Here is a 17,802-nt window from a genome sequence, read left to right as displayed (position 1 = left end):
GCAAAGGAGGAATTGTCATTCGTCAACAAGGAATGTACACGTGAATTTTATACATCTTATATCTGAGGCGCCTTGTTGATTACTGTTACACACTCCTTTTTACACAGTTGTATTCTGGTGTTTTGGGAGAGACACTTAATTGGGTAACTGGTTCTCCAAGGCTGACCAGATTGCGCAGTTTGCACATCACCCTACCCTTTGTTTGCACTTAGCCATCCAAAGTAGATGGGAGGTTTGGAGTAGAGCATTATAGATCCCTCTGAATTCTAGGATATCTATCGGAAGGACAGCTTCTTGGCCTGACCACCTTTCCTGAAACTGAGCCCCTTTGGCTACTGCTCCCCAACATCTGAGACTCGCGTCTGTTGGCAACAAAATCCAGTCCTGAACTGCAAAGCTATGACCTTCTACCAGGTGGGAGGTCTGCAACCACCACAGGAGGAAAATGCTTGTATGCGGTGAGAGGTGCATGATCTGGTGCATATATATGTGTGAACCTGACAATTTGATTAGAAGATCCAGCTGGAAAGTCCGCACGTGGAATCATCCATACTTAATTACCTTGTAGGAGGCCACCATCTTTTGCAGTAAGCGTATGCAAAAATGTACCGAGAGCCGGTGCGGCTTTAGTACCGAGCAAACCCACATCTGAATTGTCCTTAATTTGTCCAGAGGCAAGAATACTTTCTGAGCCACCGCGTCTAGTCCAGAGACTGAAGCCTCTACGTAGGCTCTAGGTGAGATTTCTGTAGATTGAGAATCCACCCGTGATGTTGTGAGGCTGATGCTGTACATCAGCTTTTCTCTGGACACTGTTGTTATTAACAGATCGGCCAGGTATGGGACCAAGTTCAGTCCCCTTTTTCGGAGTAGAAACATCCTTACTGCCATGACCCATGAGAAAACCCTTGGAGTCGTGGAGAGACCGAAAGCCAATGCCCGAAATTGGTAGTGCCTGTCTTGCAGCACAAAACGAAGCTAAGTTTGATGACGTGGCCATACTGGAACGTGGAGGTAAACAGCCTTGATATCCAGTGATACTAGGTATTCCCCATCTTCTAGACGCGAGATCAGTGTTCTCAGAGATTCCATCTTGAATATTTGAAAACCCTCAGGTGTGGATTTTGCGATATGAGATTCAAAGTTGGTCTTACCGAACCATCCAGTTTTGGTACCAACACACAGGTACGAGCAGTATCCCCTGTTCCTTAGATGAGGTGGATGCAGTGTAGTGAATATGAACACTCACTTATATCTCTGGGAAACCAGATCTTTTAGACAGGGATCCAGGCAGGAGCTTCTCCAACTATGGCTGAAATAATTTTGACGGGCTACTACCCCGAGAACCCTCAGGAGCGGAGGACCACAGTCGTGCTGAAGTCTTTGTGGAAACAGAACTGGTGTCCTGTTCCTGTGTAACAGGACTGTGTGCTTCTCCTCTACTGCCTCTTGCAGCGAATGAGGCCCCACTAGCGCTGCCCTTAATCTTGCAACCCGAAGGACTGCAGTGATGGCCCGGCAAGCACTCCTGGCGGGCTTAGCCGCGGACGTAGGAATGTGGACTTACCGGTAGGGATCCATGAGATCCACTTATCCTCTAATTCGCCTTCCAATACGATCTCACCTATGAAAGGTAATCCTTCCACTCAGCGTCCACAACCCGCTGACATAACCATAAGCTCTGGGAGCAGAGACAGCCGTAGTAGTAGCTCGGACATATATACTACCTATTTTCGAAATTGCCCCGCTTGTATACACCGCACAAGTATCACAGTGTCAGCTGGTGATACTTCCTCGTTAAACCCCTGCTAAAGGTTATCTGCCCATGTACAAATGGCCTGTGTAATCCAGCAGCCTACAGGGATGGGTTTCTGAACCGCCCCTGTGACTATGTAAATATACATCAAGGTATTTTCTATGTTGTGGTTAGCAGGCTCCCACAGAGAGATAACCCCTTAAACAGGTAGTACTGTGTTCTTAGACAGTATTGATACCGAGGTATCTATTGTAGGGGAATTTCCCAGACCTTTTTATTCACTGTAGGGAAGGGAAAGTCTGAAAAGATCATTTAACTCCCTAATGAAGATCTCCTGTAGAGAATTATCTGGAATATTTAACACATTCCTTATATCAGAAATAATTAACTGTACCCCCAAAGCTAGAGTACTGTCCACTACTTTTAAAGAAGTACGAATTTCTCCCCCCTCAATCTCTGGCATCTCCTCATCATATATTTAGAGGAGGACAGGGGATAACACGCATCTCTGTGTGTTAGATTAGGAGGGTGTCTGTAAACTGTCTTTATACATTAGATCAGCAACAGACTTCCTAAGCAGTAGTGGGCAAGCAGGATTTTTGCCCGGGTGCCGCCGCTGTGGCAAGATCCGCTACTGGTGGCGGTGCCATGCGCGATGATGTCATCGCGCACCACACGGCATTGTGGGAGCAGCCACAGACGCTAGAGGTCATAATTGACCTCTAGTGTCTGTGTGGTGCTATGCATAGATCCGAGGAGCGACGCCGGCTGTCGGAGACGGAGGGCAGCAGCGGTCAGGAAGCAGGAGCGGGGATGGCGAGTATTTATTTATTATTTTTTTGTAAGCAGCACAGCTACAGGAGGCACAGTATTGGGGGCACAACTATTGAGGGCACAGCTACAGGTGGCACAGTACTGGGGGCACAACTACTGAGGGCACAGCTACAGGGGGCATAACTGTGACCACGCCGCTTCCACATGAAGCTACACCCCTTTTTTTTTTAGTGAGCCCACACACCCACAGAGGAAAAACAAGTCTGAGCCAGTTTTACCCAGTTTTGTGTCTAGATCCCACATGGATTTACACATGAATTCTATCTATCTATCCGTCCCACATGGATTATATAGAGAGCAGCCAAGCTGTTCTTGTAAACCACCCCTGAAGCCTCACTGTTCTGAGAAGGCTGGCTACATTGTTCACATATGAGAGACTCTGCAGTGGATGGTGAAAACCTGATGTGACAGACATTACACACAGCCTTTTCCACCATGCTGACACACACCCTCCAACAGTACCTTTTTGGCAGGTACAGTACCTTTTTTTATGGTCTGTACCGATTTTTGACTCTCTAGTTCTCCATTGAAAGTATAGGAAAAGGGTCGTGGCCACGCCCCCTTTCCTAATTTGTGCCGATTTGTATGTGTAAAATGTTGGAGGGTATGCTGACAGGGAAACTATAACACCCAAATACACAGATACAAGCAAGCCTGCCAAGCCTAGTTTGTGTGGAGAAGACCCAGAGAGGAGGGACCTGCACATCAGCCTGAACAGACTCCGTAAGACTGTTAGGCTATTATAAGTGTTTTATATTGTGTCAGGAGCCTGTTTAAGGGTCATACAGCGAGCTCTCCCCCTTACAACTCCCCTGTAACGAGTTTTAGGTTGCTGGAGTATCCCTGGAGGAGCTGGCAATCTTGCTGCAGTGCTGAGAATGGTGCCATGAAGCCTCTGGTCCTGCTCTGAGATAGCTCCACCCCCTATAATGGCGTCGGAGCCAACATGATTTTTATACTGGCAAAGTCTCCCAATGTGTGCAAAATGAGGCACCAACACCTATTTTCACAACCGCTGGCCAGTCTACGTTGGTAAGGAGGCTATGGGATCACTCCAAGAGGAGTCTGTATGCCCGCTTCACGATCGCCCCGCACATAGAACCACGCAAGCGGGCTCCCCAGTTGTCACTCACCACTCTGCTGACCTTCAAGGGGTGTGCTGCGTGCTGCGGGTGTGTGTACGAGAGCGCAATGCCTTCGGTACACTGACCCTCAGGACCGTTGTCCCGTCAGCGGGATCAGACTCAGCACCTCCAGGAGGCCAGTGTCGGTTTCCCCCACTGCGTTCCTTGGTGCAGGAAAAATCCTCTGGCGCTCCGGAGTGTGCATCCTCTCCTGAGGGCATAGAGGGAAGGAGCCAGCACACCCTGTTTGAAGAATTTAAAGTACACCGCCTCCTTTGGACCCCATCTATACCTCATTGTACTAAATGACCCCAGTATCCCTTATGGATGTTAGAAAAAAAAGCAATTGTTTCCCCAGCACACTGAATGGATAACAGTAACCAGATATAAATCCCACATGATAATAGAATTCAGAGATCTTCGTTACACATATTTGCGCAAATGTGTGGTTAAGCCCCAAAGCCGCATCAAGGCCTCTCTGTATATTTGGGGTCCCTAGCGCTATATCTAGGTGCAGGGTGTGGCACCCCAAAACACCAGAATGAGCCAGAAAGCACAGCGTGACATACCAGTGTAAAAAACTATAGTGTTAATAAATTAGTATTTAGGAAGCCGAAGCTATAGAGGGGGTGATACAAACATGAAATGTAATTAAAATAGAGAAATAGTGTTAGAAAATTAATAAGTGAAAAGTGTTAATAGAATGTAAAGGTATGCCACACTAAAGCCATCCAGCTCAGCCAGTCCAGAGGCACCACACCTCACACCTCCATTACCCCAATCTGGGTCTAATATTAACCAGCAAGGAGTCACATGATAATGGCTCCTTACTAAAATATGTCTAAGCTAAGAGCTACTTACCTTGGAGCAACCCCATAATGCTCCATGTGGCATGTCAGGGCCTGCACCTCCTCCTAATGCAGAAACCTCTCTGCCTCTCACAACAGACATATAGATTGGTAAATGCTCAATTAGCTTAGTGATATCATTCAGGTGCTCGAAAGGAAGGGGTATTTCTGAGCAAGAAAAAAAAGTGTGCTGGGGAAACAATTGCTTTTTTTTCTTGCTCAGAAATACCCCTTCCTTTCGAGCACCTGAATGATATCACTAAGCTAATTGAGCATTTACCAATCTATATGTCGGATGTTAGAAAAAGCAAGAATACTCACCAATAAATTCTTGATTTAAAACACGTTCCTTAGAACTTTGCAGGTGAACATACAGGGTGACGTCTTTTAATGCAGATAGTTTGGGGTTCAAAAATTTCCTTCTACAATTGCGTAAAGATTGACCACTTCTCCATCAACTGTCGATGTATGCAGCTCTGCATGTACGCAGCTTGGTTAGTGTGGGACAGGCCTTGCGTTGTTGTATGCAGTTCCCCTCTGCCGCTCCCTGACTGACAAGCAGCGGTGTTGAGGGAGTGCGCAGGGGGCAAGAGCCAAGGGTCTGCATGTCACACAGACTTCCTAACCCATCAGCTCCGGCTTCCATTGGCTTGCTGCACCAGTTGAGGCTAACTCAGCTGGCCGTCTGCGGTGAATGTCCGATGGTCGCGATGTTGGATCCCAGCTGGCGACGTCTGGGATTGCAGCTACATATAGGCGACGTCTCTTCTACTGAGACGTCTTCTGCGTGTTCCTCCTACAGATAAGACGGAAATTCAATGCTGCTGATTGAACTTCTGTCCCTCTCTGAATCAGGCTCAGGCCTTTTAGGAAGCTTAATAGAAAAAAAATGTAGTGATCTGATATTATTAGGAGTACAGACTCCGTCAATTCATCAGACAGAAAACAATATTGCTTTCAATTAATAATACAATAATTCTTATCATATTAGAAAAATTAATAATAAAGTTATAATAAAGTTATGATATATTGAAACAGGACTCTATTAAAAACTCTTATTCCTATCTGCTGCGGTCCACGCAGGTGGACTTTTGTCTGATTCCTTCTCTATTACCAATGGAACCAGGCAAGGGTGCACTTTGTCACCTCTAATATTTGCACTTATCATCGAACCTCTTGCATCTCGCATCCGTGCCAACCCCGACATATCAGGGACGTGCGGTCAATACACCCTTTCCTTATTCGCGGATGACATTCTCTTAACACTAACCAACCCACTCATTTCCCTTCCAAACCTCTTCCGCGAACTCAACACATATGGCGGTCTTTCAGGTTACAAAATAAATCACTCAAAATCTGAGGCGCTGCCTCTCCATATTCCAGGTGCTACTAAAAGCCTATTACAATCTAATTTTTCATTCTCATGGCGAAATAAATCATTGCAATATTTAGGTGTTCAAATAACAAAGTCGTATGGCTCACTTTATCGTGCTAACTACCCCTCACTTTTCAGGTCGACTCACAATGATCTTCAGCTTTGGCGGTCATATTTCCTGTCCTGGATCGGTCGCATCAACGCAATAAAAATGAATGTGCTCCCAAAGCTGCTATATCTTTTTCAAACACTCCCTATACGGGTTCCGCCTCATACTCTGCAGGCTCTTCAATCGTCGTTCGGTAAATTTATCTGGAACCACAAAAAAGCGCGAATAAGACGTGATATTCTGGCTTAACACACACGAAATGGGGGACATGGTCTACACATACTCCAACGTTACTATGATGCGGCCTGTCTTAGTCAGATGATTGCATGGCATTCCCCTCGACACACTAAACGTTGGGTCGACCTGGAAAGTGACCTGGCTGCTGTTCCTTCGATTTCTTATTTACCGTGGCTGCATTGCACACATTATGCCCAAGCTATTTCTTCCTCTCCTTCGGTAGGGCTAACTTTGCAACACTGGGTGTCACTTAATAAGAGGTTGAAGTTAGCCACTTCCCCATCCCCTCTAACCCCTCTTTGGTTTAACCCCGCCTTCCCACCGGGACTTTTGCCCGCGATGGCTCTTCCCTGGACCTCATTGGGGATCACGCGAGTTCATCACATTGTGGACAGGCACGCTCTAAAGTCTTTTGCGGATTTACAAGAAAAATTCGGAATTTCTGATTCTCTGCATTTTCAGTATTTACAAATTCGTCATTTTATATCAACCCTCCACCTATCGTACCCATTGCAAATTCCGACCCCCCTAGAAAGATTTTGCATGTACAACTCTAACGATAAGGGGGCTATCTTATTTTTATATAAATCCATTTGGACTTTGGACCCCTCCCCCCCTCTTGAACCTCATGAACAGAATTGGGAAACGGACTTAGGGTTACATCTGGCAGCAGAGGAATGGGACTCAATCCGTACAGCGATATCTAAATGTTCCATAAGTGTGGCCATACGTGAAAATGCATACAAGGTCTATACCAGATGGTACTTAGTACCTGAGAAACTTCATCGCATTTATCCAAATACATCCAATTTATGCTGGAGACATTGTGGGGAAGTGGGTTCATTCTACCACATCTGGTGGTCATGCCCTGTGATTACCCATTATTGGGGTATGGTTAGGTCCCTTATTAATGCCCTTGCTGTGCCCACGACACCACCTTCTCCAGTGAACTTACTACTCTGTGCCCCAATAGACAATGTCTCCATAGAAACGAACAAATTGATTCTCCATATCTCGGGCGCGGCTAAATACCAAATAGCGCGTAATTGGAAAACTGCTACAGCCCCTGACAAACAGGAGCTACTGAACAGAATCTGGTTCATTTCAAGGATGGAATTTATAACCAGCATACAAAATAATACGGTACTAAAGTTTCACTCCGTATGGCTCCCTTGGTATAGGCTTCACAATACCCCTCTTCCAGGTCTTGGTTAAGGCTTTTGACTCCTTCCCGCTCTCTCCGCCCCTTTTTTTTTTTCCTACCCCGACCTGATGGGGACCTTCTCTTTTCATCTTTCACCGTTACCCTTCCTCTCCTACTCTCCTCTATTCCCCCACTCCCCCAGCTTGTAGTCTCTCTCTCAGTTATGTTTATAGTTGTTTTTCAACAAACTTTCCAGGCACCTTTTACCTACTTTTCTATATGAACATATGTTAGCTGACAATGTCTCTTTATAGTTTGATTATCATTGTCTACCTGATACAGTAGGTGCATTTTTTTGGTTCACTTTACATGTACATTTTCTTTTTTATACAGAGATGTCTTACTTGACGATACATATGTATATGCTTGTGTGGATATGTATGTGTGTGCGCGTGCACGCATCCACCTTTTTTTTTTTCTTTCTTATTACTGTATACATGTATTGAACCAATTACTCATTTACTTCTGGCATTTGTTTGCTACCATTTGACCCTTCGCTGTCATCTCTGTAACCGTTTGTATTTTCAATAAAATTTTATGATTGAAAAAAAAAACTCTTATTCCTCCAATACCCACTGTTTTTTTATAAAAACAATAGATATTTGCAAACTATGTAATGAGCATAAAGACTACAGTATGTAGATCACCAGGCTGTTGATATGAGAGACAAGACTGTGATTTAGCTGGAATCCATGCATGTGACAAGAAGGGTATGAGACAAATAGAACTGTTTTGCCAAGAAGCCTGTTGGATATTTAGTTTTATTAGTTTATACCTGGAGGACGGACGGAAAGGCACAGCAGTCAGTGCAGGCCAGGATATAAACATAGAATCTGACAGCAGATAAGAACCACTTGGCCCATCTAGCCTGCCCCTTTTTTTTTATCCTTTAGGCAATCTCAACCCTTTATGAACCTTAAATTCTTCGTAAGGATATTCATATGCCTATCCCAAGCATGTTTAAATTGCTCTACATTCTTAGCCTCTACCACCTCTGATGGGAGGCTATTACACTTATCCACTGCCCTTTCTGTGAAGTAATTTTTCCTTAAATTTCCCCTGAACCTCCCCCCCTCCAGTCTCAGTGTATGTCCTCGAGTTCTAATACTTTGTTAAGACCCTTGATATATTTGAAAGTTTCTATCATGTCCCCCCTTTCTCTTCTCTCCTCCAAACTATACATGTTAAGATCTTTTAGCCTTTCCAGGTAAGTTTTGTGATGTAGGCCATGCACCATTTTAGTTGCCCTTCTTTGTACACTCTCTAATGTATTTATATCCTTCTGGAGATATGGTCTCCAGAACTGGACACAGTATTCCAGATGGGGCCGTACCAATGACCTATACAGTGGCATTATCACTTCTTTTTTCCTGCTACTGATTCCTCTCCCTATGCAACCAAGCATCTGACTTGCCGTTCTCATTGCTTTGTTGCATTGCTTTCATGCCTTCAAGTCACTTGAAATAGTGACTCCTAAATCCCTTTCCTCCTCAGCAGTTTCCATTATAGTACCCTTGATACTATATTTAGCCTTTGGGTTTTTGAGACCCAAGTGCATGATTTTGAATTTTTTAGCATTACACTGTAGTTGCCACGTTCTTGACCATTTCTCAAGCCTACCTAGGTCATCAATCATTTGTTTTACCCCTCCCGATACGTCTACCCTGTTGCATATCTTTGTATCATCTGCAAAAAGGCATACCTTCCCTTCAATACCAATTGCAATGTCACCAAAGATATTAAAGAGAACTGGACCTAGTACAGATCCCTGGGGTACTCCACTGGTAACATTTGCCTCCATAGATTGCACTCCATTAACTACAACTGTCTGTTTCCTATCCTGCAACCAGGTTCTTATCCATTTAACTGTTTTATAATCCACCCCCACGCTTTCAAGTTTATTTAGCAGTCTGCGATGTGGGACAGTGTCAAATGCCTTACTAAAGTCTAGATATGCTACATCTACAGCTCCCCCTTGATCTATTATTTTCGTCACAGAGTCAAAAAAGTCAATAAGATTTGTTTGGCATGATCTCCCACCAGTAAATCCATGCTGTTTTGGATCCTGTAAGTTGTTTGATTTAAGATATTCCACAACTCTTTCTTTTAATAGTTTTTCCATTACTTTCCCTACTACTGATGTAAGGCTTACTGGTCTGTAGTTACTTGCTTCCACTTTTGTGCAGTGGAACTACATTTGCTCTTTTCCAGTCCTCTGGAATGGCACCTGTATTTAGTGACTGGTTAAATTATTCTGTTAAAGGTGTAACCAGCACATCTATTAGCTCTTTGAGTATCCTTGGGTGTATCCCATCTGGTGTGTCAAAGTCAAAAATATTACATAGAAAGAACATACAGACTACACACATTATGAGTCGCTATGCTTGCAAATATGCGCAGCGAGCACAGCAATATATGGTAACATACGCATTTACACGGACATGCCACAGAGATGGATTCAACATTTATTTCATACAGTACATAATTATAATAATATCAAGCGCCAGACATCATAATGATTTAAAATTATATAATGGAGTAATGTCATGTATGTGTATTATTGGAACGAAGAAAGATAGACCTGTCATATTTGGTATTAAAGCAAGAAGATTAATGTGTAGATTAATTTGATACTTGTTATTAAGTTGTAGGACATTGCAACAAATAGTTATGATTAAATGTATGAAAGCTAAAATCACTCTTATTAGGACAATAGACATTTACAGAAACAGGTGGTGGACAGGAAACTCAGGTCAGCCCCTTTTGATGTCTTCAAGGCTGAACCTGTTTAGCATACGAACAAACCAGTGACTCATCATGAATGATAAAGTTCCCTCCCTTAAACTAGATAACACATTACAGAGACACAGTTGCGAGTTGCTGTTTTGTCCCAGACGATGATGGAGGTGCTTCTAGACCAGTTCCTGTATTTATTTACAGAGAGAGAAAGAGTGATTTGGAGGGACGAATTTATATGAGAAAGATATGGTAATTGTATCGCTGGCCTGTAACTGAATGTATTAACTGCTTACTGTATAAATTGTAACCATGTAACTATATGTATACCGTACATTGTGATATATTGAATACATATCCTTTTAATAACAAATGTATACATCAATGAGCTTTGGAACTCAGATAGTATTGTTTTCTCTTATGGGATGCAGTGTTTTGCGATGTATAGCGCACATACATGGCACATGGTAATAAGATGTGCAGGCGTCTACAATATATATTAGAGCGGGCATTTTAAATATTTAAAAAATATATATACGAAAGCGCTATGCTAGTATGCATGTCAGTTAATCCGGTTCCCACACATTAATGAAGTTTTGCCTCTCGTTAATCATTGACTGCTGCTTTCAATGAGGGTTGTTGAATCCCAATAAAATTAGCAAACTAAAAACAAAATAGAAAGCGCTGTCCACAATAAAGAGAATTTTATTTAAAATTACTAATAACAGTTTACATAAAAACCATCTGAAAATTATCAATACATATAATTCTCTAAAAAATTGATTCTCTCAAATAGACTTCTAAGCATTCCAAATAGCCCTGCTACTTGATAAATCACAGCTGTGCACAGTGGATACACTTTCAATAAATAGACACACTCTGTTGAAACAATTGTGTCTTTCTAATCATACACATTACTCCACAGTAATACAGCACTTGTCACTCAGTAGACAGCCTCCTAGAATGAATAATGAAAATTCACTGATAATTCACAGTCCCAGACGTATCTGAAGGAAATGTGGTCACAATTATCCTCGTTAATGGACCATAGCTATTTTAATCCTCCCGCTGGAACAGTTTTAGCGTGATATTAATGGTATCAGTGTCCCCTAGAATACACGCTATAATGATTTATTTAACCACACACTGCCACTGTTAAGATCTCCTATACGAGAAGTCTCAAAATCAATTAAGGAAGGAGTTCTGACGGGCGTCCCCATCTAGTAACTGAATGACATATGCAGTTGGATTTCTAATAAAGGCGTGCTACACCATGGGCTAGTGAAGCCGTAATGAAGCCGTAAGCACGGCTGATCTCACCCGTCCAGTCCACAGCTGCACTTCGCACCAGGCACCCGTCTCCGTCCCGTGTAGCGTTTAGCTGCTACACTTGTGCTGGGGATCTTTGCGGCTCACTTCTCCGTGTCAGGACCGCATAAACCGCTGATGTTTGATGCGGTTTCCCGGGGCTGATTACCACCAACAGTTGGGCTGGCGTCTGCGCGCTGCTTTCCCAGGATTGAAAGGTGTTCTGCTGATATCGGAGGCTCAAAGGCTACTTGTAGCACTGATGTCCACACATGCAGGGGCACTCGACGCGTTTCTCAGCCTCAGAGCAAATGGCTGTTTCCTCAGAAGTATCAAACATCAGCGGTTTACTTGGAATCCAACTGCATATGTCATTCAGTTACTAGACGAGGACGCCCGTCAGAACTCCTTCCTTAATTGATTTTGAGACTTCTCGGATAGGAGATCTTAACAGTGGCAGTGTGTGGTTAAATAAATCATTATAGCGTGTTTTCCAAGGGATACTGAGACCATTAATATCACGTTAAAACTGTTCCAGCAGGAGGATTAAAATAGCTATGGTCCATTAACGAGGATAATTGTGACCACATTTCCTTCAGATACGTCTGGGACTGTGAATTATCAGTGAATTTTCATTATTCATTCGAGGAGGCCGTCTATTGAGGGACAAGTGCTGTATTACTGTGGAGTAATGTGTATGATTAGAAAGACACAATTGTTTCAACAGTGTGTGTCTACTTATTGAAAGTGTATCCACTGTGCACAGCTGTGATTTATCAAGTAGCAGGGCTATTTGGAATGCTTATTTTGAATATTTGTAAGAAGCTATTTGGTATTAACAGGTGCCATTGATTTATCCACTTTTAGTTTTAAAAGTTCTGTTAGGACCTTCTCCTCTGTAAATGTACTTTCATCTACCTTACTTTTATGAATGTCCTTGCAACTGAACTGTAGCCCCATCCCTTCTTCTGTAGTAAATACCGAGCAAAAATAATTATTTAGGTGATCTGCTTTTGCCTTGTCTCCATCCACCAAATGCTCACTCTCTGTCTTAAGTCTTATTATTCCTTCATTTGATTTTCTCCTTTCACTTATATACCTAAAAAAAAGTTTTGCCCCCTTTATCTACTGACTGGGCCATTTTCTCCTCAGCTTCTGCCTTTGCACGTCTGATCACTTTCTTAGTATCCTTCCGTCTGTCAAGATACACCTCTTTGTCATTATTATTTTGAATCGGTTTGTATTTCCTAAAAGCCATCTTTTTTGCTTTCACACTAGTTGATACTTCTTTTGTGAACTACACTGGCTTCCTTTTCCTGTTGCTTTTTCTAACCCTTTTGATACAAAGGTCTGTTACACTTAGTAATGCACTTTTCAGTTTTTCCCACCTCTCCTGCACTCCTTCCAAGTTTCTCCAGTCCGCCAGTGAATCACTTAAACATCTCCCCATTTTTGCAAAGTCAGCATTTCGAAAATCCAACACCTTTGTTTTTGTGTGACAGGAGTTGGATCTTGTCTTTATAATAAACCATACTGCTGATGATCACTGGATCCCAGGTGCTCACCCACATATATGTCTGATATCCTGTCACCATTTGTAAGAATTAAATCTAATATTGAGTCTTTGCGAGTGGATGGACAGGAAGAGTCAGCGCAGGCCAGAACGGATGGGCACAGCATTCAGCGCAGGCCAGGACGGATGGGCACAGCATTCAGCGCAGGCCAGGACGGATGGGCACAGCATTCATCGCAGGCCAGGACGGATGGGCACAGCATTCAGCGCAGGCCAGGACGGATGGGCACAGCATTCAGCGCAGGCCAGGACGGATGGGCACAGCATTCAGCGCAGGCCAGGACGGATGGGCACAGCATTCAGCGCAGGCCAGGACGGATGGGCACAGCATTCAGCGCAGGCCAGGACGGATGGGCACAGCATTCAGCGCAGGCCAGGACGGATGGGCACAGCATTCAGCGCAGGCCAGGACGGATGGGCACAGCATTCAGCGCAGGCCAGGAAAGATGGGCACAGCATTCAGCGCAAGCCAGGATTGACAGACAGAGCAGTCTGCACAGGCCGGTATGGACACTCAGCACATGCACTCCTGTGCATGAAAAGGCTGCCGCAATACAGGCACGCCCACAAATCTCCACTGGGGCTGCTGGGTCTGACAAGGATCTGCTTCCTCCCTCCCTGCATAATCTGGTCGTACGGCAGCAAAATCTGGTCATAATGGCGATCTGGCCCCCAGGACTTGCCCAACCCTGGGTTCTGGTGACATTTTGGTACATTGCGTGAGAACTAGGAACATCTACTGAATGGGTAATACCTTGGCCGGGGCATAATTTCCTTCTTGCATTTAAATATAAATCCCTTAATCCCTAAGAACCTATGAATATTCCTAGGTCACATGGGGCCTAATTCAGATGTTGATGAAGCGGTGGCTCATACAGCAAACTACCAATGCTCGGTACTTTACGCTGGACCCATACTGCATGGGCCTGCAACATCGGTAACAGATTGGCTGCAGACTGTCAGTGATTGACAGTCTGCTGCCGTTTGGGGAACAGGGAGGGGACGCGTCATCTCCATTTTGGGGAAGTGACGAGGCTAAAATCTCTGTTGGAAGACGTAGATTTCCTGGCCTTTTTGTTGGATACGTGGTTTATTTGTGAAACCCCATCGGTTACGCAGTCAGCCGTTGGTGTCGCAGGTGATCCGTTGCCACAGATCACTACTAATGCAAGCTGGATTACATGGTCATGATGTATTCTAGTAACTGAAAGAAAAGAAAAAAATATGGCGCATGTCATGCTTTAAGGAAAGATAGAAAAGGCCTTAACAATGGTTCCATTCTGTCAGTGAGATGAGGAAGAGTCTTTCCTGCCATACGTATACACTAGAGTTTTCATTATATAAAGTATATGAAAAACACAAAGAATATATAACAAATATCAACTTTGTATTATTCTAATAATTTTTATAGTCAAAACTCTGGAGTATAAAGTCTATGTCAGGTGAAGCAGTGCCTCACCTGGCTAACTTTTCTGCACATCTCTGATCAAAACTCAGCAAACTTCCAGGAGTTTATACTGCTGCACCTGTGTATAATGCCCACATGTATATACTGCTGCACCTGTGTATAATGCCCACATGTACCCTTTGGCTCATACAGTATATTGTGTGTAAACCTGGCTCTGGTACTAGCCAATGCCTCCTCAGCCATTTACCTCACCGCACTTCCCTGCTTTCTGTACTACACAATATTCTGATTCATGCATGTATGTATGTATGTATGTATGTATGTATGTATAAGGCTTATGTTAAGCAACCTATAAGTTCTATATACAAACAAAAAATGAAAAAGATAATAAGGAATAACCTGTATAAAGGTTACTGCTATATTCAGCCACGTCTACTGTAACACTCTCATGCCTAACAGTGTCCAATATTTCATGTATACATGAAATTATCCACACTGCCAGAACAATACCCACCATATGTTAAACCTATTGTAGACCCACTACATGTGCCCAGCATATGTATAATACACACAGTTATGTCCCACTCTACACTTGGGATCAGTTGCTATGTCATGGGGGGTGACGCTGGTTGCGGCGTCAAGGGGAGGGGGGTGGCATTCTGTTTGTGGTGCCAACATGGTTGCAGTATCAGAGTGATGCTGCCACACTCCGTAAGGTCACTGAGCCAGCTATGCTTCACTGCAGTCATAAGACCTGTCAACTAGTTCTTAAAAGTTTGCAGAACCACTATTGTTTTTTTACTGAAAAGTAAATATTAAACATCACGGTGTTACAGATGACTACGGACACAGGAAATGATTCACTTTAACAACAAGAAACTTGGAAAAAGTAGAAAGTATGTCCTTCAGTTGATACCAGTTTCATGGTCATATCATCATCATAAATGGCAATTCAACCTTTTCTGCTCTTTATACCAAGGACGTTCCGCATGCAGTAAGAGAGAAAAATACATTTGCATCTGGTAGGTGACTCAGCAATACAATTTGTACAGTCTTTCTTTTAGAATAATGTAATTCTCTGAATTAATACCTGATCTCAGTATTGAAAGACAGAACGTGAATATGTTCAGGGTCAGAATTACTGTATTTGTGTCACTTCTCACTAAATGCTAATTCACATGAGTGCTCAGCCAATATACTGGGAAGAGTGAAAAATAAGGATATTATATAGAAGAGGGGAATTACTGTATACCACAATATAACAGCACAAGGCCAATGATCATGAAACCCAAAGGTCCCTATTTATTGAAGTTTGGAAGTGAATGAGACAAGAATTGTGCAGTAGCTGTATAGAGAGGCAAAAGCAAGAGGTTTTTGAGTATGGGGAACTTACTTAGAATACACTAGTGTCAATTTGGAACTTTTTCATAATATGTGACCCTCATTATCAGGTCTTCTGCATGCACTGGATTACTTTGAAAGCAAGGTGATAATTGACATCATTGCTCAGTGCTAACCAAATAGATAAATATAGTCACAAGATAGTTGTTTAGTGACAAAGGCAAGTGGAGTGGGTTTTCCCAGCATCACGTATTGGGCTAATTAAGCCTAAAGATGTACTATATAAGGAGAATGGTTATCCCTGTGGATCCCTATGGAATCCGAAGAAGAAATTAGGCATAACAGTGTATAGTAGAATGATAGAGGTATATATGGTGGCAAGTCAGCCCAAAGAGAACTCAGTGTGTGTCAGTGTTAACAGAGTAAGGCCCAGATTTATCAAGCCTTGGGGAGTGATAAACTGCAGGGTGATGAAGCACCAAACAATCAGCTCCTAAGTGTCATTTTTCAAACACAGCCTGTAACATGGCAGTTGGGAGCTGGTTGACTGGTACTTTATCACTCTAAAAGGCTTGATAAATCTGGGACTTCGGGGGACATGTACTAAGCAATGATCAAAGTGGAGAAGTGAGCCAGTGGAGAAGTTGCCCATGGCAACCAATCAGCATTGATGTAACATTTATAATTCGCACACTATAAAAAAATAAGATTTTACTTACCGGTAAATCTATTTCTCGTACTCCGTAGAGGATGCTGGGGACTCCGTAAGGACCATGGGGATAGACGGGCCCTGCAGGAGACATGGGCACTTTAAGAAAGAATTTAGTTCCTGGTGTGCACTGGCTCCTCCCTCTATGCCCCTCCTCCAGACCTCAGTTAGAGAAACTGTGCCCGGAGGAGATGGACAGTACGAGGAAAGGATTTTGTTAATCCAAGGGCAAGATTCATACCAGCCACACCAATCACACCGTATAACTTGTGATAACTACCCAGTTAACAGTATGAAAACAACATATCATCAGTTCAAGACCGATGCAACTATAACATAACCCTTATTGAAGCAATAACTATATACAAGTATTGCAGAAGAAGTCCGCACTTGGGACCGGCGCCCAGCATCCTCTACGAACTACGAGAAATAGATTTACCGGTAAGTAAAATCTTATTTTCTCTAACGTCCTAGAGGATGCTGGGGACTCCGTAAGGACCATGGGGATTATACCAAAGCTCCCAAACGGGCGGGAGAGTGCGGATGACTCTGCAGCACCGATTGAGCAAACAGGAGGTCCTCCTCAGCCAGGGTATCAAACTTGTAGAATTTTGCAAAAGTGTTTGAACCCGACCAAGTAGCAGCTCGACACAGCTGTAGTGCCTAGACCCCCCGGGCAGCCGCCCAAGAAGAGCCCACCTTCCTAGTGGAATGGGCCTTGACCAATTTTGGTAACGGCAAACCAGCCGTAGAATGCGCTTGCTGAATCGTGTTACAAATCCAGCGAGCAATAGTTTGCTTTGAAGCAGGGGCACCAATCTTGTTGGATGCATATGGGACAAACAGCGCTTCAGTTTTCCTGACTCTAGCCGTTCTGGCTACGTAAATTTTCAAAGCCCTGACCACATCAAGTAACTCGGAATCCTCCAAGTCACGTGTAGCCACAGGTACCACAATAGGTTAGTTCATATGAAAAGATGAAACCACTTTTGGCAGAAATTGCGAACGGGTCCGCAATTCTGCTCTATCCAAATGGAAAACCAAATAGGGGCTTTTATGTGACAAAGCCGCTAATTCAGACACTCGCCTAGCCGAAGCCAAGGCTAATAACATGACCACCTTCCACGTGAGATATTTCAACTCCACCATTTTAAGTGGTTCAAACCAGTGTGACTTTAGGAAACTTAACACCACGTTAAGATCCCAAGGTGCCACCGGAGGCACAAAAGGAGGCTAAATA

General features: G+C 43.5%; 1 protein-coding gene across 7 annotated transcripts in view; it reads right to left on the bottom strand.

Moving 5' to 3' along the window:
- FAM151B (family with sequence similarity 151 member B) overlaps positions 1-17,802 on the bottom strand; it is a 184,594-nt gene that overhangs the window by 41,305 nt on the left and 125,487 nt on the right. The window contains exon 6 of one of the 7 annotated variants that reach the window (XR_010245896.1): positions 6,045-6,249. The exons of 2 other annotated variants lie outside the window; for them this stretch is intronic. Coding sequence is in view for 2 of the 5 variants with exons in the window: in XM_063963911.1 (XP_063819981.1) it covers positions 14,112-14,308 (197 nt within the window). In the remaining 3 variants the exon portion in view is untranslated. Of the gene's footprint in view, positions 1-6,044; positions 6,250-10,035; positions 10,412-14,094; positions 14,309-17,802 lie in introns of those variants that run through there. 4 more of the 7 variants (XR_010245902.1, XR_010245908.1, XM_063963912.1 and 1 more) reach the window with 4 other exon arrangements.

The sequence above is a fragment of the Pseudophryne corroboree genome, chromosome 1, assembly GCF_028390025.1.
Source record: "Pseudophryne corroboree isolate aPseCor3 chromosome 1, aPseCor3.hap2, whole genome shotgun sequence".
Classification (NCBI taxonomy): domain Eukaryota; kingdom Metazoa; phylum Chordata; class Amphibia; order Anura; family Myobatrachidae; genus Pseudophryne; species Pseudophryne corroboree.
The sequence above is the reverse complement of the archived record's forward strand: the minus strand, read 5'-3'. Positions and strand labels throughout refer to the sequence as shown.